The sequence below is a fragment of the Lissotriton helveticus genome, chromosome 2_2 (assembly GCF_964261635.1).
Source record: "Lissotriton helveticus chromosome 2_2, aLisHel1.1, whole genome shotgun sequence".
Taxonomy (NCBI): Eukaryota; Metazoa; Chordata; class Amphibia; order Caudata; family Salamandridae; genus Lissotriton; species Lissotriton helveticus.
Window position 1 is genome coordinate 484,134,673 of NC_136060.1, and position 23,417 is coordinate 484,158,089.

General features: G+C 47.6%; 1 protein-coding gene across 1 annotated transcript in view; it reads right to left on the minus strand.

The window, feature by feature from the left end:
- Positions 1–23,417, minus strand: part of LOC144821687 (uncharacterized) — a 113,311-nt gene that overhangs the window by 15,843 nt on the left and 74,051 nt on the right. Inside the window, exon 8 of the mRNA XM_078678907.1 lies at positions 328–450. Within this exon, the coding sequence (XP_078535033.1) occupies positions 328–450 (123 nt within the window). The remainder of the gene's footprint in view (positions 1–327; positions 451–23,417) is intronic.

The window sequence follows — 23,417 nt, forward strand, 5'->3', positions numbered from 1 at the left end:
TCAGGGTCCACTTCTCGCCCGGCTAGAAACCCACAAACCGCTGTGTCTCAGGTCAGTCCGGGTTCAGGTGTTGCTTCGGTCTGGAGCCAAGTCACCTCTTACTGCTATTTCTCAATGACTAGGGACATTACATGGTGTTACGCATAGAACCAGCTCAGACGGCCTATAAGCCCTGACCGAATAACGATGATTTAACAGAGGCAGATGCAGCTTGGATATTGGTGGTGGTGCAGAGTCAGAGGATCACCAGTTCCAAAGCCAGATTATTTGTGGAGGTAGAAACTCTACCCAACCGCCCCATAACAAATTCACAAAATATCCACTTACAGCAGCTGAGCGGTCCATTGGGTCGGCAGCACCGGTAGATAAGAATGACAATCGGTACTGGCACCAAAACAGCAAACAGGAAGGTCCAATCAAAGTGCGATTGTTTTCCATAGGCGTGGGCATCTGCAAAGATTAAATCGAAGGCGGTTACTAACACAGGATATTGTCATGACAAAGATAGTAATTCTAAGGTCAGATCTTGAGAAAAACGCAAGCCAGCCTTCATATGGCTCTGACCTCCTAAACCAACACAAATAGCCTTCCCCTTCTACTCTCACTTTGCCTCGCATCTCACCTGGCCCTCTATGGGCTGCAGCCATCTCTGAGCGGTACACAGGCTGACCCCATGCCACATGCTAGATGCCCCTCAAATGTAGAAAAGATGAAGATATGGGAAGGGCTTGTAGCAATTCCTGTTTTGGGACTTCATCCTCCCAAGAAGCGCTCAAGGCCAGAACTCCTGGGCCAACTCTTGCAGACAAAGACAATAAGTGTCTCTACCTGCACCAAGTAAGAGTTATATTCCACATCCTTATTTCGCCATATAATTTAATGTTTGGAATTAAATCATTATTTCCACAATTCAACAGATCAGTTTCCTACATTATCACCAGGTGAACCAAACTGGTCCTATGGAATGACAAATGCAGAATCCCAAAGCACAAGTCCAAAAAAATCTGAAATATCGGATCAAAGAGCCTAGCTGTAACGATGAGTCACTGTCAACATTGGATGTGGCTCACACAAAAGAAAAGGGGTGGGGGGGGATATCCTTTTTCTTTAGACCCCTCACTCACGAGAGTTTCCTCACGGTGACATGCTTCATCATAGGGGCTTCCCAACCCGCCGCGGGTTGAGGCGTGCTGCGACTTGCGCCACTACGTAGGAGCACTTTTCCAATCCAATCCAATCCAAAAATTCTTTATTTCGGTCTTTTAGACCATAAAAGATGCATAGCACATTACATTTAAACAACCATGTTAAAAAGAGATTACGATTATAAAAACACATTGCATAAGATTGATTGCCAGGTTGTTCCAGTCATGATAAACATTAGGAAAACAATTCATTGTTAGGAAAAACATTTCATGACATGATTAGAAAGCACAATCCATAATAGTAGGAACAGATTCATATTTTTGGCGTTTGTGCATTTAGCAATTTTTTCCTAATCTGCCACATAGCCATGATAAATTTCGCCACTGCAAAGACTATGTGGGGCAGAGTGCTAGTTCTTAATACTCTGTAAGCATATATGTGGCTCCTGAAACCCAAGTTCCTACATAGGGGGACCAACCAGTGTTTCCTTGGTCTATGGTATGCAGGACAGAAGAAAAGATGGGGTTCTTCCTCATCATGGGAGTTACAACCTGGGCAGGTTTTATCGTCCCGCTGTAGCCATTTGCAGGTGAAGGTTTTATTAGGCAGAGTGCCAAACCTCCACTGTATAAACAGTTTCCTGGCTAGGATGGGGAAGATGATGTCCATAAAACCTTCAAATTCATACGAGTTTTTGGATTGCAAGAAACGTTCAGTTAGGGTGCCGTTGTTAGTTGCGGTCAGGAGGAGATCTAGGCTTTTTTCCTTGTGAATTTGGACTAATCGTTTACGGGATAGCCTTTGGCAACCTAGTACTGGAGCCTCCCAAAGTTCAGGCAATTTTAAACGATACAGTTCTTTCTTGACAAAAGCCAGCCAGGGAATTCTATCTCGCTGGTTCAGGTCCATTACATGGGTAAGATCACTCCTATAGTGTTCAAGCTCACTGGTGGACCAGAGCCTGTGCCAGAATCTTAGTGGCTTAGACTCCAGCTCAGCAGCGATAGAGGGTAAACCCACGTCCAGTCTTAGGGGAAATTGAGGTGTGCCACGGGGGAGGGCCAGAAGACGTCTGAGAAAGTTGTTTTCCACTCTGACGAGATCTGGACCTGCTCTGTACCCCCATAGCTCACTGCCGTAAGATGCGGCCGCTTTGGCTTGCGTTTTGTACATTTCCAGTGCCAGACTTATGGGTTTGAAGGTTGAAGTGTTTGCAACCTTCAAAATTGCACCAGAAAGTTGGGACAACTTTAGCCGGGATCTTGCTATTTGGGGGTCCCTGGATAGATTCTCATGTAGTGTTACCCCCAAATATTGGAAGGTTGTGACCCTTTCCAGGCTAGCTGTACTCAGAGTGGGATTAGGTCTGGTTTTTGGGGATGGGTTGAAGATCATGAACTTGGTCTTCTCTGTATTGATCTCTAGACCATGTTGTCTACAGAAGAGACCAAGTCCATCTAAGATCCTTTGAATCCCCATTGGGGTTTTGGAGAGCAGGAGGGTGTCGTCAGCAAACAATAGCTGGCACCCTCCTGCCTGCCAGAAGAGGGGCGTCATTGTCTTTGACATTGTCAAGGTGAGATATAACGCTGTTGACAAAGAGGCAAAACAGGGTTGGCGCCAGGACGCAACCCTGCCTTACCCCTCTGAGAACAGGAAACCTTGATGACGGCGCTCCATCCCTCCCACACCTGACCTGCGCATAGTTGCCGTCATGGAGCCTAATTATGGCATGCAACAGTTGGGTTGGAACACCCAACTCCTTTAGAACCTCCCATAATTTTTTACGTGGGACCAAGTCAAAGGCTGACCTCAGATCCACGAACACCATGTATAGCCTCCCCTCCTCATTCCTCAACGTTTTCCAATACAGGATGATGAGGCGGAAGATCTGGTCCATGGTGGACGTGTTTTTTCTGAAACCAGCCTGGAGGGGACTCAGGATTTCATTTGCCTCCATCCAATCCAGGAGGTGGTCCAAGAGAAGACGAGAGAAGAGTGTTTGGGGAACATCTATGAGGCTAATCGGCCTGTAGTTGGCTGGGAGAAGAGGAGAACCCTTTTTGTAAATTGGCACTATCTCTGCTCCCAGCCAAGTACAGGGGATCTCCATACCTCCCAGGATGGCATTAAAGAGAATAAGGAGGTACGGGCCCCAGATCTCAGGGTATTGTCTAAAGAGGTCACCGGGCAATCTATCCAATCCCGGGGCCTTCCCCATTGCCAGTCTCTCTACTGCACCGACCACCTCACCAAGAGTAAATTCCAACCCAACTGCAGTGGTGGATATAGCATCGGGGGCCACTTCGTAGGCGGGCTGTTCAGTATCCTGGTACAATTTGCCATAGTGGCCTTCCCAGACTGATGGTGCGATATTAGGCTCCACTGCAGCTTTAACCTCTCCTGTGCCATTATTTACCAGGGACCAACATTTTTTCGAGTCCCTGGTTTCTAATGCAGAGGAGAGATCCTGCCAATGATTCCAATCCCACTCCGTCTTTGCTAAAGCCATAGCTTCCTTGTACTCGCGTCTAAGTTTGGCGACCGTGCCCTTGTCTGAACCTGCTTTAATTGTGGCAATTAACTCTGTCTTGGCCTTTTTGCAGGAAGAATTGTACCATGTTGGGGTTCGGGTCTGTTTGCGCCGAGGGGCTACCACTGGGTAGAAAACCTCAGCTAGTGATCCCACTAGGTTTGCATGGATATGTCCCAGTTTTTCGCTACAATCTGGGGGTCTAGGCTGGTTAATTAGTTCATCTATTTCTACAAACTTCGGGAGTGCTATATCAAAGATTTTACGTATATTTTCCTCTGTACTAATTATTTTCCCCCATTTTACCCTACGCCTGTTAGAACTAAGGGCCAGGTTTCTTGGGTCATCATTGTGGTTGGTAGATAGTGACTCAGCAACGGGGGCAGGGTGTTTCAAATCTAGTAAAAGTGCATTATGGTCGCTATCTGTTCTGGGAGATACTCTAAAATCCTGGACCTTGGACCATAAGCCAATGTCGACAAAGATGTAATCCAGCCTCGATTCATGGGCCTTCCTATTGAAGGTACACGATGAGGGGCTGTCTGACGGAGTGCGACCATTACAAGCCCTCAATGCGTAGTTTAAAGTGAGGGACATGATTTGCACCGCAAGTGGTGACCAAGATTTGGGATGAGGGGATGAACATGGTGGGACACCCCAAAAGTTGTCTTCAGTGGTAAGGGCACCCTCCTTTAGGCCTTCCAGAGGTTCGAAATGGCAATTAAAATCTCCGCCCATCACAATTTTATGGTTACTTGGCAGTGAGCCCAGAAAAGACGAAAGGTCTTCCAGAGTGGGCGATTCCTTGACTACACTGACTGGACGGGAGTATACGTTTACAATTGCCAATTTTACTGCATTGGGCCACCTAAGAAGTACACACTGGATGTCCTGCGAGAACGTAGAAACGTTTTCCGCAGTGCATCCATTGTGACTGGCTACCCAAATCGCTAGACCCCCCAGAAGGTCTCCCCTTTCCACTCCACCTAGCCTGGATTTCAAAAACTGCGAAACCCGCTCTACTCAATGGGTCCCTGGCCCACGTCTCCTGGAAGAGACAGATATCACTGGTGCCTATTAAAAGATCCCAGTCTGCTGTGTGTATTTTGTTTGCAATACCTGCCACATTCCAGGAGAGGATCTTTAGGGTTTCGATAATGGATTTAGAAGGGGGCCCCTTAGTTGTTTCAAGTACAATGCCCGTATATGGAGGTACGGGGAGCCGTTCTTGTGTTTCCTTGATAAGTTGAGCAGTGGATGTTGTGTTTGGGACACCGGGGGTTTGGGGAGTTAGAGTACTACCCATTTGACTCAAGGATGAGGCATCTGCAAGGCCCCTAGGGCTAAGAGATTTCAAACTACCACCTTGGAGTGAATCCAATTCTCCATTGGTGGTGTCAGTCACTCCAATTCCCGTCCCCTGTCCTGCAGATTCAGTTACGATGACTTGGTGGGATTGTGAGGAAAGACCCCCTCGAAGTCAATCTACTTCATCAAGGCAATTGAATCTATTGGGACGTGCATAATTTACAGTGGCATAATGAGTGTTGTACCTGGGCCTATATCTTGACCCGTCCACGGCGAAACCCACCCTTGTCCAGCCATCGTCCCTAGGAGCACTTTTAATTGAGGACTATGTGTGGTGTCATGTGAAAAGGGAAGTGAGTGGAGTGGTGTGAGTTAAAAATATCATACTAGTGGGCGGAAAAGACTTTATTCGTGCTCCTAGTAGATATATCTAGGTGAGCTGGTTCAATTATGAAACCGGGACCCTAGTAGAAAGCCAACTAGTTTCGAGCTGTACCCCTCAGCTCTTCTAAATCCCAAAGCACTCATTAGTCAGTGTATCTGACCTTGGTTTCAGGCATCTGACCTTCTTCTAGATCATACAGGTAAAGCCAGGAGGAGCTCCATTCGACCCACATCCTTCTGCATCCACCAACTTAAACTCATCAATGCACACCCTGCTACTGGCTGCTCCTCCACATGTCATTAAGATAGGTACCGAGGGGGACATAGAACGCTCTGTAGATGATCTAGGCCATGCTGAATTGGATTCTGGCTTCTTTTGATAGCATGAGAGATCCCTCAGCAAGGGAGCATGGCTTGCAAGCGCCAGATTTTGTGCAGACTTTAACGTCACTCCGCACTTCACCCAGTTTACCTGTAATTTTCATCATAAAAGCGGTATCCTAGGACAGTCTGGAGCACACCGACTGGGGCTACAGAGCACCCGAAGTGCAGCGGCGAAGCGTGAGAGGCTGCAAGACTGGTGCTGCGACCCTGCAGGGACGAGCAGTTGGATCGGATGTGGGTGCAGCCCGTGCTCTGCCTTAAACACGTCTTATGCCAGTAAAAGCCAGAAGAAATAACTGACGGACAGGGAGCAGAATGTTTCACAGCTAGCTGTTGGAATTGCAGAGGAGTGGGCCGATGTGCTTGCCCTGGTTCAAGCCCTCAAGTAAAGCTCCGAGGCGACGGGCTGCGCAGAGCAAGCAGAGGTATTGGCTGAGGATGTCGAGGTCTGGAAGGCCATGAGCAGGAAGAGGCACCCTGATTCTGAGGCTCGCCGGGATGCAATGGCAGAGCCAGCACAGTAGATTCAAAACAGTGGTGAGAGTTGGGAGAGGGACTCATCGAGGGTGTGTTGGGCCCCAGGACTATTATGGATGTAATGGTGAATGCCTTCCTGCCTGCACTAGCTCCCCTCTGAAATGATCCTACAGGTGTATATGAGGAGAGGAAACAACGTTGGCGCATCGCTTGGATTCCTATTCTACCATTACACGCCGAAGTGTGTGGCCCGCATCGAGATACTCCGTGGGGCTGTATGCTAAAAAACACTCAACAGAAACATTGTGCTGTGTTTTGGGCTACACTTACGGTTGGATTTGCAACCCGTTCATAACCGGCCTGCTTGTAGGGCACTGGAACATTACTGCTGGGGACATACCAGGCCCCTAGGCAACATACTCCAGAAACGGGAGGTGGTGGGGTGTCGCCTGTTCGCTTCTTGACCGCCCATCTCCATAAATTCAAGAAGTTAGCCCATACGAAGGTATATACACTACAATACCCGAAGCTGATATGGGGCGATCGAGAGGACCTCCTTGCAGTCCTCATCTGTGATGGAAACGGACCACCAGAACCCGATGCCAGAGGACAGGGTGGATGCGATACTCCAAGCTATTGAACGCTCCAGGGTATCACTGGAATCCAAAATTGATAGTGTGACAGCAGACCTCACACTTTTACAAGCTGATCACAGGAAACTATCTGACTGCGTCACTAACCTGGAGCATGCCCTAGCTGAAGTGCAGCTCACTGTGGACAGTATGGGGAAGCAGATGAGGGAATATGAACTGAGACTTTGCTGTCTAGAAAATAGGATGGAAGACACAGAAGGACACTCAAGACGCAATAACATCTGCATAATCGGCCTTCCGAAGGGAGTGGAGGGCCAAGATGCGGCAGGGTACATAAAAAAATGGCTAAGGGAGCTTCTGCCTTCAGCTTCATAGTCTTCTTACTTCATAGTCGAACGAGTGCACCGCTTCCCTCTAAGGAGGCCCGCTACCGGCTCAAACCATCGTCCATTCCTACTTAAAGTACTTATTTACCGTGACAGAGATTCAATCCTGAGGGAAACTCGGAAGCTCCCAGAGATCCGCGTAGAAAACACTAAAGTGATGTCCTTTCCGGACTTCACCATCAGGGTGCAGTGCCAAACAGCTCTTTCTTAGCAGTGAAACAACAACTCCTGCTCGGCTCCGTAAAACGGCAGACGGTAAAACACAATTTTTTGAGACGCCTCAAGACACATGGGACTGGCTGGAGTCATCAGGGAAGTTCTCGGACCCATGGCTAGTAGATGAGAGGGGCACGCGTGGAGGTGTCATGAGAACCACAGAACAACGTTAACAACAAATCACAACTAGTATGTCTTAACTGGTGGCAGTGCTGAATCTGTAACAAATCATAAGAGAACACTGGCGTGCAGTCAGGGAAGTGGAACGGATATCAGACCTGACTCAAGTCTCTGACAAAGAAAGGGCGTCTCCTCGCTCCACTGATGAAGACTCGTCGGCAGCGTGCCCTCCGACACTAGCTCTCTAATTTTGCCGGATGTTACTCTACAAACATCGGAAGGGATTATCTTATGCTCAATGCTATATACTTTCATAAGTGGGCTGCTTGTTAATATGACTTTGCCTGCTTTTGTTGACTAATCGATAGATGCTGAATGTGGGAATGCAGGGGGTGGGGTTGAGATTCGAAGGGATGGAGGGGGAGGAGAAACAGCGGATGTTCCGGACTCTCACTTTTCTAGCAGCTACTTAGAAGACCGCTGTTGGTAGTCTACTTGTCTAATCACTGGGTTATCAAAATGCATTTAACGGTGCTCTTAAATCACAGCCCCTCTCACCCAGGCCTGTTAAGGGGTTAATTTAGTCCATAGATAATACAGCTATAGGTTTGGGCAGTCCCTTGCGATTGTGAGGTCCACTCTTTTGGTATTGTGTGTTGCCATGTTGGCTTTTCGTTACAAGAAAAGTATGCTCAGGCGCTACTACGCTCGACTGCTATATATCACAGACATTATCTTTCGGTATGATCACATACAAGCATGTTCTCCCTCCCAAGGTACATTCATGAACACACCACTGATATGGCATCTCAACACTTAATAACATGGAATGTGCAAGGACTGCACTCTCCCTCTTGTATGTACGCAGTCTACGCTTATCTAAAATGACAAAGCACAGATCGCTCTTCTACAAGATAGCCACCTCACACACCTAGAATTACACAAGCTCCAAAGTACGTGGAGGGGTCGGATCTAAGCCACTAATTATTCAGCATTTGCTCGGGGAGTACTGATTTGGGTTCGCCCTGGTACCTATCCCCCCCCTTCTTATAGAGGAGGAGGAAGTAGACACAGAGGGGAGATATGGGTTTCTAAAAGGTCGGCTAGATAGGAGATGTCTACTACTTGGTAACATTTATGCTCCCAACAAAGACCCGGGCCCTTCTGGAATAAATTGGCCTCCATTCTCTCCAAATGCTGTGATCTGCCATGGGTGATGGGGGGGGGGACTTCAATAACGTATTAGACACTACACTAAATCTCTCGTTCCCACCGCTGAGAGGTACGGTTGCATCCATGGGGGCCATGTTGCTATGAGGCTGGGCCTGTGGATGGGGACTAGTGGATATTTGGAGACACAGCAATCCCACCACACAAGTATATTCCTTTTACTAGGCGCCACACACTCTCCATGTCCACATAGATAGGATATTTTGCACATCAAATCTAATGCATATGTGTTACAATCGGAGTATCTAGGTCGCACACATTTGGATCATAATCCACAATATATAAGGCTAATGTGGGATGTACGGCCTTCTACGATTCCAACGTGTTGGTTGCAACCTGCCCTGCTGGAAGACTTGCCTTTCCGTGAGTACCTCCACACTGCTGCAGAGCAGTACTTTGAGCAGACTGCAGGCACAGCGTCTTGCATTTCATTGGAGTGGGACGCGTTTAAGGCAACACTGAGAGGCAACTGCTGGGGTTAGGCTTTGGGATGCGTTGACAGGAGGAGCATGAACCCCTAAGACTGGATCAGGAATTATTATCATTGGAAGCACCCATGTCCCCGGATGCCTCCCGCTGTTCGAAGTAAAAGCGAGGGCATCACACACAGCTTTAATTGAAAGGCTTAGATGCCTTCAGTATGTGGCACATTCAGCCAGAACACACTCACAGGTGGATCGAACTGGCACCCTGCTTGCCTGGCTAATTAGACAGGTGCAGCCAAGCATTACCATCACAGCAATGCAATCCCCCACTGGGGTACTGAAGTACACTCAACACGAAATACATGAGGAACTAGTCACCCACTTTAAATCACTTTACCAATAAACTGCGGAGGTCTCTAACTCGGAATTAAATGATTTTCTAGATGGCCTCTCATTTCCTGCACTTTCTCTTGACCAATGCATGGACCTTAATGAACCCATAACACTGGAGAAAATACAGGGAGCGATCCGATCCTTAGCCTCGGGAAAGGTCCTAGCCCAGGTGACTTTCCCGCCGAGATATACAAGGCCTATTTGACCTCTCGGCACCACCTCTGCAGAGGGTCTATGAAGAGGCAATACGCTCATCACATTTACCGAGCTCCGTGTGCGAAGTTCTGTAGTCACACTACTGAAGCCGGTTAGGGGCCCCATGCAACTGGGTTTATACCGTTCACTAGTATTACTAAATGTGGATTACAAGATATTGGCTAGTATCCACGCAGAAAGGTTGGCACCGTTGATTCCTCATCTGATCCATGTGGATCAGAACAGATTTGTTCTGGATTGATCCACTACTCCCAACCTACGCTGGCTATGTCGTGTGATGCGATATGCTCCCCATGTTATGCATGGTGCTAGATCTGGAGAAGGCCTTTGATACGGTTGAAGGGCCATTTATTTTTAGTGCTCTGCCTCGTTACACATTGGGACCTTATTTCATGACGTTAGTGAAGTTGCTGTATGTTAACCCATTTGTAAGAGTTACAACCGGGAGCCTAATATCGCAGCTAATACTGTTTAGGAGAGGCACTAGGCAGGGGTGCCCAGTCTCCCCTCTTCCCTTTGCTTTGGCCATATAACCGTTGGCGTTGGCCATGCGAGCATCAGTAGAATGGTGGGGTATCCATCTGGGAGTTGAGGTACATGTCATTTCCTTATTCGCAGACGATTTGTTATTATATATTAAAGATGTAGGAGAGATTCTGGACGCCATACCCACTAGTCTGGATCGGTTTGCTCGACTTTCAGGATGGCAGGTAAAATGGGGAAAGTCGTGCCTATTCCCATTCGATCTCAACATTCCTGACCCGTCCCTTACTATAGGAGGAATACTGGTCACCTGGCAGCCAACAATGTTCTGCTACTTAGGCATTAGGGTATATCATACTGAGCACGATCCACTTGACGGCAATATTATGCGGGCCATTACGTCGCTATCATCGCAGATGACCTTTTGGAAGACGCACGCTATTTCAGTAGCTTATGAAGATGGTGGTGCTTCTCCGCCTACTCTATTATTTTACCAACTTACTGCTCTATCTTCCGGCATCTTTCTTCGACCTATAGAGCTAATGCTGTGTGATTTAATCTGGAACAAATCACGATGTAGAGTAGCACTCACAAAGTTGTATCTGCCATCAGATGGGGGGAGGGATTAACAGTACTGAACTTAGAACACTATTACTTAGCATCTCAACTACAATGGGTATTGGACCAACAACACCAGTCAGACATAGCAGGTAGGAAAGCCCCATATACGGTCAGTGCCATTCTCTCCCTGTTTCACCCTTGCAGTAGGAGGACTGGTCCTCTTCGCCTTCTGTTGCAGGTGGCCTACAGTTATCGGGGTTTATTGTTTCTCACCAAGGTCACACCCTATGCCCCAGCGATTCCATTGCTGGGAACGCCCAGGGGAGATGGAATAACCACTGTAACTAATCTCACTTCCTGGCACGCAGCGGGGGTATACTCGCTGGGAGATCTTTATCTAGATGGAGCATTCATGACGTATAATGAGCTCACACAAAAAGGATTGACTCCTGGGCACTTTCTCATGCATGCCTCATGGATTAGCCTACTGGACCGCGGATAGGGAGACTTAACATAAGAGTTACAGATGAACCTCATACTTCAATATATTCATGTAATGGGAGAAGGCAAACACCTAACTCACTGGTTTGCAAATGCCTTCCGTTTTCATACTACACAAGACCTGACCCCTCTCCGCCCAAACAGGGAAGCTGACTTAGTCCGCCCATGCACATATAATGAATGGAGGACAATCCTGGCAAGTCCCACATATGTCCCCTTAATGTTCGGTTAAAATTAATTCAATGTTACATAGAGCGTATCTTACTCCGGAGAAATCAAATCGGCAGGTTCATAGACAGGACATGTCATGCCCTAGATGCTCTTGCGTAGATGCAGGCCTACCGTATATGTTACGGTCATGCCCTCTACTACAACAATATTGGGAGGGGGTGTTACAACACCTATACAGCCGCACAGATCAGCAAATATCTAACACTTGGGAGCTATGCATACTGGGCTTGTTCAGGAGGAACAACAACCACAGAGCCTCGAGTCGCTTTCTAGATTTGGGGCTGGTAGTGGCCAAACGATTAATAACGAAGTGCTGTAAATCAAAGTATCCGCCTCCCTTACAGGCCTGGCTTTGCTCAGTCCTCAACTGGGCCAAGGCAGAAGGCGTGTCCCTTCGTAGGGGCTACGTAAATGTCCCATATCAGATAATTGGAATGCAAAACTCGTGGCTCTCCAAATGGCCCTACACCCAGACTCTCATGCAGACGATTCATAACAAAGGGCGCTAGTACTTGAAAGTGAGGTGAGCCAGCACACTCTTCTTCCTTTAGAGGCTAACACAGAAATATAATACAAGCATTAAAAATGCAATAGGTCTCGCCTTTTATTAAGTTAAAGCCATTTGCTTTGCTATACAATACCATTAGCAAAGCAAACTTACTCCAAGTCGAGACCTATTGCATTTTCAATGCTTGTTTAGGACTTGTGCCCCGAGTATCCCCCTGTCTGCTCCCTCTGTGTCTCTCTATTCTATCGGTCACCATCACAAGCTGTCAGGGACAGGTCCAGTATCCAGTGCCCTACACGCTCCCGCTATTCTGTCTGCACACTGTCAACGTCTTGTAAATGAGTGCGCCAGGCTCCTGGGGATAGATTAGAATCTGCTCCTGTTTATTGAATCACTCCCGGAGCCGCCTCGGATATCCTAGATTAATGTGGCCGGATTAGGCACAGATGGTTTTATGATGTGCACGAGACATATGCCGCTGCTCTGCCCCTGCACTCCTGGTGTGGATTTAGTGGAGGGGGGCACACAGCATCAGTTCGCGAAGCTAAATTTAGATCTCACTAGAAGTGCCCGAGGTCTCACATTTGGTGAAGAGCACAAAACATCGCAAGTTTGAGTGGAGAGGAGAAGAAGGGAGGCGCGAAAGGTGGGCGGGCACAGAAGAACTCGAAAGAAAGAGACGCATGCGGGTAAGGTGGTGGGAAAAGAAACGGAGGAAGAAATAAAGAAAAAGAGGGCGTAGGGCAACAGGAGAGGGGGCAGACGAGATGAGCAGAATACGAGGAGACTGAAAAAGAGACACGAGGAAAAGAGAGAAAGAACACAAGACAGGGCATCTGCAGAAGGGAGAGCAGAAAAAGAAGGAGGAAGAAAGGATGGTATGAGGGGAAAGAAAGGAAGGGAAAGCGACATAGTAAAGGAGTTGGGGGAGCAGGCGAGGGAGGGAGGGAGGTTTGGAGTAGGGAGTGCTGGAAGGGAGAGAGGGAAGGGAGAAGGTGCAGACGTTATTGTTATTAGACAAAAAAGGGAATATACAGAAGGAAGTACAAGGGAAAGAGAAGGGAGCAGAAATTGAAAAACAAGCGCGGCCCGTCATGGGAAGGACAGAAGATGTGCACGCGGGGACTGCCTTCACTGGCGGCGGAAAAAAAAAGTCCCCAGTGTATCACGCCAGTAAGGCATCCAATCCCCGCATGCACATCTTCTGTCTCGTTCGTCTGCTCGCGTGCACGCAGGAATCGTATCGATTCCAAAAGGCCTCTGCATGGCAGAGCAGCGCATGCGCTGCTTTCGCCAGGCCGAGACCTAATAAAGCAGGTTTGAATGTAAGATCAACAAATGCTCATCATCGAGTTGGTCTGAAAATCATTTGTATTGGGAAGGGAGGTTGGGGTAGTAGATGCCTGAAGTTAGTTGATTTAAAGGTTTGAGAATGTTCTTATCTAATGAAATTCAGATGCTATCGACACTTTACAATGCCTGATATAATATGTTGGCCTATTACATAAAGGAGATTGGACGTTATTTGTACCTTGACAAACATCTATATGCTGTTAAGCTTATATAACAACCCAAGATACAATTTTCATTTCTGACATATATGCTGTAATTAACCGTGTTTATCTGTTAATTCAAAAACCAAATAAATAGATCAAACAAAAAAGAAAGAGATTCCTCAGAAAATATGTTTTAAGACATGGGTAGGATGAGCAATTTCCCAGGGCTCCCTCCTTCCAAGGACCTCGCTGGAAAAGTGAGCCTTCAGTCTAGCTCACTTCTGTGTGTTTTTTATCTTACCCTTCAACGTTGTGAACCCCTGGGGCATCCTTAAAAATAAGACTGTGCCTCAGCATGTGTGTGATAGGATTGGGTCCCTTAGTGCCACTCAAAGGGTGAGCAGCTGTAGGCAGAATGTCTGAGAGGAGCTAAATGCGACCTAAGCAAGCAAGCCATTTAGTGAAGCATCCCTTTCATCAAGATGGGGCAGTGCTTGTCCAAAGGCTCTGAACCCTGGGAAAAGGATAGGAAGTCTTAGGGTCTGTAGGAGATGGCAGGAGGGGGCTCTGTTAATGTTTAATGGATAGCTGCAGAGGAGATGGATAAGTGAGTTCACAGTATGATGCAGGAGTCTGTGTATGCATGGATGGCCAAAGAGCTACTCATTTATATTCCAATCTATAGAATAATCTGTTTACCCTAACACACACACACACACAGATACACACGTCAAACCCGCACTCATCCACCCATGCACGCTCCACCACAATCTTTATAAACATCCTTTCAACTACTACACTCATGAACTCGTCCAAGCTTCTAGGCATCTACTCACAGTTGCATCTAGAGATTACCCACAAAAGCATGCATTTTGCACCCTCTTCCTATGTGTCTCTATGCATGCAGTCTTGGAAAAAGTTGTGAAGAAGGAAACCTCCAAATGGTGGGAGGGAGCATCCCTAAAAACATATCTAGAACACAATTTAATACCTAGGGGGCTCAGAATTCTCATTTCCCCACCGATCGAAACCACTTCACCCGAAGGAGGGAGGAAAACCTATGTTTTGAAAATAAAATTGAAGCCATTTACAAATAGACATGATTATGAGTGATTATTAAATGGGAAGAGACTCCTACATGTTTTGAATAGACGTAACAAGCGGATTTTGTTTTATTTTTTTAGCGCACTGGTTACCCGAAGGTGTCCTGGCGCTGGTTGCTGCCCTCTGAACAGAGAAATACATGGGATCCTATGCACTGAAAAGCCGCCAGGTTTTCAATCCTTTCCTAAACTACATTAGATCGGTGGCATTCCTAATATCGAAAGGAAGCTTGTCCCAAGCCCTTGCGGCACAAGTGGTGAAACCTCTTCATCCGCAGTTGACTTTTTTGAAGGAGGGTATTATCAGAGTTTTGGCTTCTAAAGAGCCAAGGGCTCTTCTAGGGACAAACAATTGAAAACATAGTTTCAGTTATTCCTGCCCTGTTCCTTGAAGGGCTTTGAAAACAGTACACAAGGAGTTAAATTGTATCCGTTGTTGGACTGGAAGCCAGTGCAGCCTTTTTAGGTTTCGCCTGTCGAAAGCTGCGCACTGCGCAGCTTTTCGCGCAGGCGAAATCTTATGTCTACAGTATCTGTGTGTTGTTCGCCCCTCTGTTCCATTGGCTAGCTCCATAAATGGAGGTTAGCCAATGGAACAGAGATCTGTCCGTCAATGCCGGAGCAGATTCGTGGGCGTTCCCGAGAATTTTAGGCTTTTGCCCACGTCATGCGGCGGTGGTTTTTTTTTGGGGGGGGGGGGGGGGGTTGTTGTGCTCATTTCTCCGAAGATGGCGGCCGGCGGGGGTCCTGTTCTGATGAACGCCCGCGCTCAGCTCGGGATGTCCTCGATTCCGGTGAGTGGGGAGCACTGGCACGTGTTCTTGTTGACTTCGTCTCATGGCTGTGCTTGACTCCCCATACGAAGCCTGGGTCCGTTCCCGCCCCCCCTCCCGCTGTCCGTGTGCCCGTTAACCCGCCCCCCTCCCGCTGTCCGTTTGCCCGTTCCCGCCCCCCGCTGTCCGTGGGCCCGTGCTTAATGCTTGTTTGTCTTTACTCCCGCTCCCTTCCATTGTCCGTATTGTCTTTACTCTTTCCCCCGCTCCTGTTGTCTGTGTTGTCTTTACTCCCGCCTCCTCCCGTTTCTGTGTTATCTTTACTCCCGTTTTCCCTGGGGCGCCCTGCAGCTGGCTGGCATACTGGTTACAGAACTGGGTGCAGCAGATTTTTCCACCGTGCCAAAAGGGCATCTCCTGGGCAAGGCCTGGTTCCCTATTTAGGGGGTGCAAATCCGTTCCAATCCATTCACTGGGGGGCGGGGTAGAAGCTGAACTAGGTGCGCAATGCTTTTGGGGTTATAGGTCACTGCTTTCCACTACTGCCAATTGTTTGCCGAGTGGCATTTACAACTAATGTGAAAAACACAATGAAATCGAATAGTCTTAATTAAAATTGAGAGGAAGTGAGGCGCACCTTCTACTCCGAAGACTAGTTGTGTTTCTAAAGATGACACCTTGGTGGATATTTTACGGGGATTGTGTTATTCTGTATTCAGACACACACCCAATGCTGGATGAAGTAAGGGCCTCTAAGATGGGATAAGAATGAGTCAGTGTTAGGACACCATGGGACAAGGCCCGGGCCCCCTACCAGCCAGCGTGCATGGGCACTGTATCTGAAACAAAAAGGGCAGAAAGACGTTTTCAGAGGGTACCCTAGAACTGCATCTTGCTGAACCTACACAAACGTGGTGCTGACTGACTGTGTAATACTCTGCTGCAGTGCTGCGCCTTGACCCGCTCCGGCAGTGTACAGTTGTTGCCCTGGATGCATGGCTGCACCCTTCATAAGTGCACAGTGTGGTACGATGTGCGTGAGGAGGGTGGTTGAACGGTAATCCAAGGGGCTGACTGCCCCTTGCCTTCCCCACACAGTGTGTGCAATGATATTCGTGGGGGGATAGCTCGGTGTCCTTTGCGGTTTATAGCTCTGAACACTGGGTGGGTGGCTGCAGTGCTATGCAAGTGGTGAGTATCTGCATGGTGGTAAACATGGGTAGTGAAGTGTGGTATATTAGGCGGGTATATGCTACTTACTCTTAGGCCAGGAGTTGGTAACTGCACTGTTGTCCTAGGTGTGCATAGCTTCATATTTGTCTCTGTCCCTGCTCAGTGTGCAGTGTGGCGCCAGGGGCGATTGGCTCTCCTTCCACACCCTACAGTGTTCCCCCTGGGCTGTGTATACGTATTTTGCTGTTTAGTGCATGTGTTGGGTGGTTGCACAATAGTGTCTGTGCTGCTTGTGCAGTGCTGTGTACGTGTATGTGCAAAAGGCTGTGGCTAATTGTTCCCAAACAGTGTGGAGGAACCCTGCAGTGTAATGTATGGCGTGGGCAGCTGAATCTTGTCACACAACAGTTTGCAGAGTTTGGAAGAGGTGGGTAGCTAAACCTTTCTGTTCATGGTGTGGGTTGCTGTACACGGGTGTCCCTCCACATTCTGCACTGCACTGGGTGGGTAGCTGACCGTACACATTCTTGTGTCATCTATGTGGTGGTTATTTTCACCTTGTCCCTGCAAAGCGTTCATTGTTGTGTTGTGCATGGGGTAGTTGGCGGCACCTTGCTGTCTTTGCATACCATGCAGTGCTGTGCATGAGGTGAGGGGCCTTCCCTACAAACCGTGCAGTGCTATGCCTATGGTGGGTGCCTGCAGCTTGTTGCCCCTGCAGTGCAGTGCTGGGCATGAGGTGTATGGGGTCCCTGCAAACGGTGCTGTGCCTGGGGTGGGTGCCTGCAGCTTGCTGCCCATGTGTATTGTGCAGTGCTGTGCATGAGGCAAATGGTGACCCTGCAAACGGTGCTATGCTATGCCTGGGGTGCGTGCCTGCAGCTTGCTGGTCAACACTCCTGTTCCTCCCCATTCTGCAGTATCGTGCAGAGGGAGGGTGCAGTTTTGGCTTAATTTGAATTGCCGCTCCTGCACAGGGTGCAGTATTGTGTGCGTATGGGGGGAGGAGGGCGGGTGGAGGTGACAGCACCTTTGATGCCCCATCAGTGTGCAGTGTTGTGCATGGAGTGAGAGGCTGCATCTTGCTATTTGCACATTGTACAGTGTTATGTGTGGGCTGAATGGTTGAAGCCTCCTGTCCCTCCACATTCGGCAGTATTGTGGATGGAGTGGATAACTGCACTGTGCTGACCCAGCGCAGTAGACAGTGTTGTGCGTGAGGTGATTGACTGCACCTTGCTGCCCCAGCACAATATATAGTGTTACCTGTAGGGTGAGTGACTGCTCCTGCATAGTGTGCTGTGTTGTACATGGGCACGTGGCAGCCCCTAGACAGTGTTGTGCATGAGTTGAGTGGCTGCGCCTTGCGGCCCCAGCAGAGTATGCAGTGTTGCCCATAGGGTGGGTGGCTGCCCCTGCACACTGTGTTGTGCATGGGGTGCTTGGCTGCCCCTGCACAGTGTGCTGTGTTGCCCATAGGGTGAGTGGCTGCCCCTGCACAGTGCGCTGTGTTGTGCATGGGGTACGTGCCTGCCCCTGCACAGTGTTGTGCATGAGGTGAGTTGTTGCGCCTTGTGGCACCATCAGAGTATACAGTGTGGCCCATAGGGTGAGTGGCTGCCCCTGCACAGCGTGCTGTGTTGTACATGGGGTTAGTGGTTGCACCTTTAGTGCCCCTGCACAGTATACCGTGTTGCCCATACGGTGAGTGGCTGCCCCTGCACAGTGTGCTGTGTTGCCCATAGGGTGAGTGGCTGCCCCTGCACAGTATGCTGTCTTGTGCATGGTATGCACTGTACATATACCTCATTGAGGTCACGTGAATTACACAGTCGTTTCTAGTGCATTACCTGCAGACACTGCAGTCCATAAAGGACAGAGCACCAACCACCACGCCACGTTTCTAGTCTGTGCTAACTAGAGCTTATGCACTTTCATTCACAGGATGGCCATATAAGGTAACAAAAATGCCTTGTCTGAGCTGCGGCTGCTGATCGCTTTAGCCTCAGGCACAGCGAGCGGGGCTTCTGAAACTAGAATGCGTGGGGGTGGAGAGGGGGGCGTTAGGAAGGGGCCTGAAGAAAGGATGCTTTGGTTTGGTCCATTACTTATGAGCTGCTAGGTCCGCTACTGTACCTTCCAGGAGACTGCAGCGTGAGGCTGTGGGGGCGGGGTGGTGGAGCTGAGGTGTTTCTCGTGGTGCTTGCTTCCCTGCCCCCTCGCTGTGCTTGCTCTCCTGAGTGTGTGTGTGGCTCTGGGTGGGTGTGTGTGGCTCTGGGTGGGTGTGTGTGGCTCTAGTTGGGTGTGTGTGGCTCTGGGTGGGTGTGTGTGGCTCTGGGTGGGTGTGTGTGGCTCTGGGTGGGTGTGTGTGGCTCTGGGTGGGTGTGTGTGGCTCTGGGTGGGTGTGTGTGGCTCTGGGTGGGTGTGTGTGGCTCTCTGTGTGTGGCTCTCTCTGTGTGTGGGTCTCTGTGTGTGTGGGTCTCTGTGTGTGTGGGTCTGGCTCTGTGTGTGTGTGGCTCTGTGTGTGTGTGTGGCTCTGTGTGTGTGTGTGGCTCTGTGTGTGTGTGTGGCTCTGTGTGTGTGTGTGGCTCTGTGTGTGTGTGTGTGTGTGTGGCTCTGTGTGTGTGTGTGTGTGGGGGGGAGGCTCTATTGGTGTGTGTGTGGGTCTGTGTGTGGGTCTGTGTGTGTGTGTGTGGGTCTGTGTGTTTTTGTGTGGCATTTGCCAGAGATTAAACTATTGGCATTGTAAATGACAATGCCATTTATTTATCTGTTTTCAAAACCAACACATAAATACAAATTTTGTCATTTACAATGCCAATAGCTCAAACTTTTCAAAAGTGAAACCATTGCATTGTAAATGCTTGTTATATCCTTAGTAACAGAAGCAAACTGGTGTGCCGGTAAGCAGTCTATCTGCCACATTTTGCAGGAGTTGAAGCTTGTTTATATGTCGCTTTTGGATGTTTAGGTAGAGGCTGTTATAATAGTTCACCCTCAAGAGAATGAGTTGTTATAACTACACGTTGACTGTCCTCTGGCAGAAATGGCATTATTTTCTTGATCATTCTGAGGAGGTGGGTGCAACCGCATTGATCTGGTCCCGAAAAGTAAGTTAATTGTCGACTATGACCCCATAATTTTTAGCTTCCCTAGTTGGATTTATGCCTAGTTCTTCTGGCCTCCAATCTGGGGTCGAGAAATTGGCATCGTTTCCAAAAATGAGGACCTGAGTTTTGCCGGAGTTTATCTTCAGGCAGTTCAGGGACATCCACATCTTGATTGATTTCATACAGTCTTGGGACCTTTTCCCTTTCTTAGACTCCTGTCCAGGTCACAAAGACACCACAATTTGCGTATCATCTGCATAAGATGTGATCTGAAATCTGAAGGATCGAATCAGATACGCCAGGGGCGACACAAACATTAAAAAGTGTGGGATTGAGTGAGGAGCCCTGTGGTACTCCACATGGTGAGGAAAAAGGTTTGGAGTGGACATTGTCCAAATCCACAGTTTGAATTCTTTCCGTCAGGAAAGATTTCAGTAGCTTCCAGGCTTTGCCCTTAACCGCGCAGGCCGACAAACGGTCCATCAGGACTTCATGGTGGATCATATTGAAGGCTGCAGACATTTAAATGATCCATAAATCCAGGTTATAATTTTATATTTGATTTATTGAAGATTTGTATTAGATCAAGATGATAATAAAGTATTAAGTAAATTCAATTATAATCCCACCAGGAGCAGCTGGACTGCTGCTCAGCCTCAGATGTAACTGACTCTCCTCTCAAGCATACACAACCAGCATTCTATGTGACATCATAGATGTATGCTGAGTAAGTTATAACAAACACTAAAGAAGGACAGAGAAGAAAGAAAAGCAGGATGTAACAGAGGCCCAACATGATTAGTTCTGCATTTCCTCCCTAGTCCACGGCTTCTCTTATTTCTTCCGTGGATTTTATAAGGGCGGACTCTGTACTGTGTCCTTCCCTGAATCTATACTGAGTGGGATCTAAAATATTGTTTGCCTGGTGGAACGCACTGAGCTGGATATTTATGTTTTGTGTACCAGTTTCACCGGCCGGGGAAGGCGAAAGATTGGCCAGTAATTATTAGGATCCTTAGGGTCAAGATTATGTTTTTTTTAACAAAGGAAGAATCAATGCGGTCTTCCATATTTTTGGGAAATGCCCAGAGTCAAACATGGCCTTAAATAAGGGAGTGAGTGAAATGCCAATGGGTTCTGGGGCTTTTTTAATCACGAAAGCTGGGCAGGGGTAGTAGGGGGAACCTGATCTGGTGGAGAATTAAGGGTCTGTACCCTGTTGGGGTGAAGCCCTGACATAGAGAAGGGATTTTAATGGCAGGCAGAGGGTGCTGGACCCTTAAATGGTGTGCCTACAATGGCGGTTGACCTGTAAGGTCTGGAACTTGCTTCAAAGATGCTTTGGTGGCCAGGTAACTGTCTAAAGTATCCATACTAGACTCCTAGACCTCTGTCCTGAGGGAATTAGTCCGCCAAACTAACTGTTTCAAAGTTTTCAAATGTTTACAAGGTTTTCGTTGATCAATGCTTGTTTGTAATTGCATTAAAAATTACTTATTGATTTAAAAATCTGTAACTCCAGAACCCTCTAGCTAATGTTGTTGTTCTAGGATTCTAGAAATGAATGAATGAATGAATGAATGAAACTAGATCTTATAAAGCGTGGACTTAGCCCAAGGCGCTAAAGCAGACTGTGCATGATGGAGGCAGAGAAAGTTAGGCTGCAGACTGATTGAAGAGCCATGTCTTCAGAGCTTTACGAAGCAGAACGTGAGAGGAAAGACAGGAGAGATCATGAAGAAGGGAGTTCCAAAGTTTCGCACCAACGGTAGAAAAGGCACGGCCTCCCCACCTGACCTTGCTATACCTTGGCACTGTAAGTAAGTTCTTATCAGCCGATCTAAGCTTCCTAGAGGGATTATAACGATGTAACAGTGTCTTCATACCCTCTGGAACAGTACCAGAAAAAGCCTTATGAACTAAGCATAAGGTTTTGAAGAGACTCCTATGGTGAATGGGAAGCCAATGTAACGCCCTAAGTGAGGGGGATATGGAATGGAATTTCTGCAGGTTCATCACAAGCCTGGCCTCAGTGTTCTGTACTAGCTGTAGCCGTCGAATCAGACCTCTGTTAACGCCCAAATAAAGGGCATTACAGTAGTCCAATCTGGACGTCACAAGTGCGGCCACAGCCTGTTTACGGGAGTCCAAAGAAAGATACTGTGAGATTTTCTGTAAAGTTCTGATAATCCCGAAACAGGTGGAAACTGCCCTACTCACCTGCCTACTCATGGTGAGATTGTTGTCCACCAGAAGGCCAAGATTTTTTCCAAGTGAGACAGGGCAGGGACAGGCGCCCAAAGAATCTGGCCACCAGTCGCTGGACCAGACATCCGAACTACTACCAAAAATCAACACCTCCGTCTTTTCCCCATTTAATTTAAAAAAGTTTGAACTCATCCGGGAAGCAACTGCTTCCATGCAGAGCCTGAAATTGGAAGCCGCATCTCTAATATTATGGGTAATAGACACCATAAGTTGCGTATCGCCTGCATAGGATAAGACCTCCAACCCAAACAATCTTACAACTTTGGCGAGCGGGCCACATAAATGTTAAAAAGCGCGGACTCAGGGAGGAGCCGTGAGGGACGCCACACACCATAGTCTTGGGGGCAGAGGAAAAAGGCCCAAGGTTGACCATCTGAGTCCGGTCAATCAGAAAGGAAGTAAGAAGCCCTAGCGCTGAGCCCCCGATCCTTATCTCCCCGAGGCCCTCTACTAGCCTTGATGGAGCAGATTTCATCTGCAGTCATGCATTGTTTTATTTTTTGTGCTTCAGACAGGCTGCATTTAAATTGCCATTGCACATTTTGGTGCAGGTTAAAAACATGGCACATGAAAAACATGAAAGTGAGGCCTGAAAATGCTTTTGCTGAATTAACATGTGTTTTTTTTGCAATGTAGAGAAAAAGTGGCCTTTTTACCTTTGAGGATTAATAGAATGTGTTTCTCTCTTCCCAGCCCATCCCATATAATCTACATTCACTATTTCTGTCTTAATAGACTTTGACTTGTTGCATATTTTGATAAACATTTTCAGTTAATAACACCTCTTTTTATAATGTGTGTGAATTAATAATGCACCAAACACGACACAAGGGACTAAATGCTTGTTTGCATGAAAAGCTATCTAAAACATTAAAGCATGTTGTTGTGTGTGCTGTATTAACTGTGTGCGCTATATTAACTGTGTGTGCTTTTAAATGTTACACTAAAAGCATGAAAAAGCTATTTTCACATTTATTTTGTATGTTGTCATAAATAATAGAAAAGCTGCTTTTCACTAATAGCTTGGCTAGGTAAACATTTATAAGGGGTATTAGTATGAGGGAGGGAAACATAATGGGCTGATTTACATGAAATTAATATTATCTTTGTGTTTGTTTTATTTTTGGGGCCTACACAAAACATGCCTGCCTGTGAATCCATCAAGGCTATGGCTTGCAATTTAATGAGAAGGGAGCATGCGCAGACTGTGGCAGCTTTCCTCATGACAAAAAGTCAAGGACAACCTGAACTGTACATTCTTGTGACTGTGCCAATGTACCAGTTAGTTGAAAGTATCCGTTCTGACTACGCTGTGGAAGGAAGGAAGAGCATTAGAATGAAACATTTTTCCTAGTAAATGTTGCAAATGTTTATAAATGTAGTTATTCATGTATGCTTC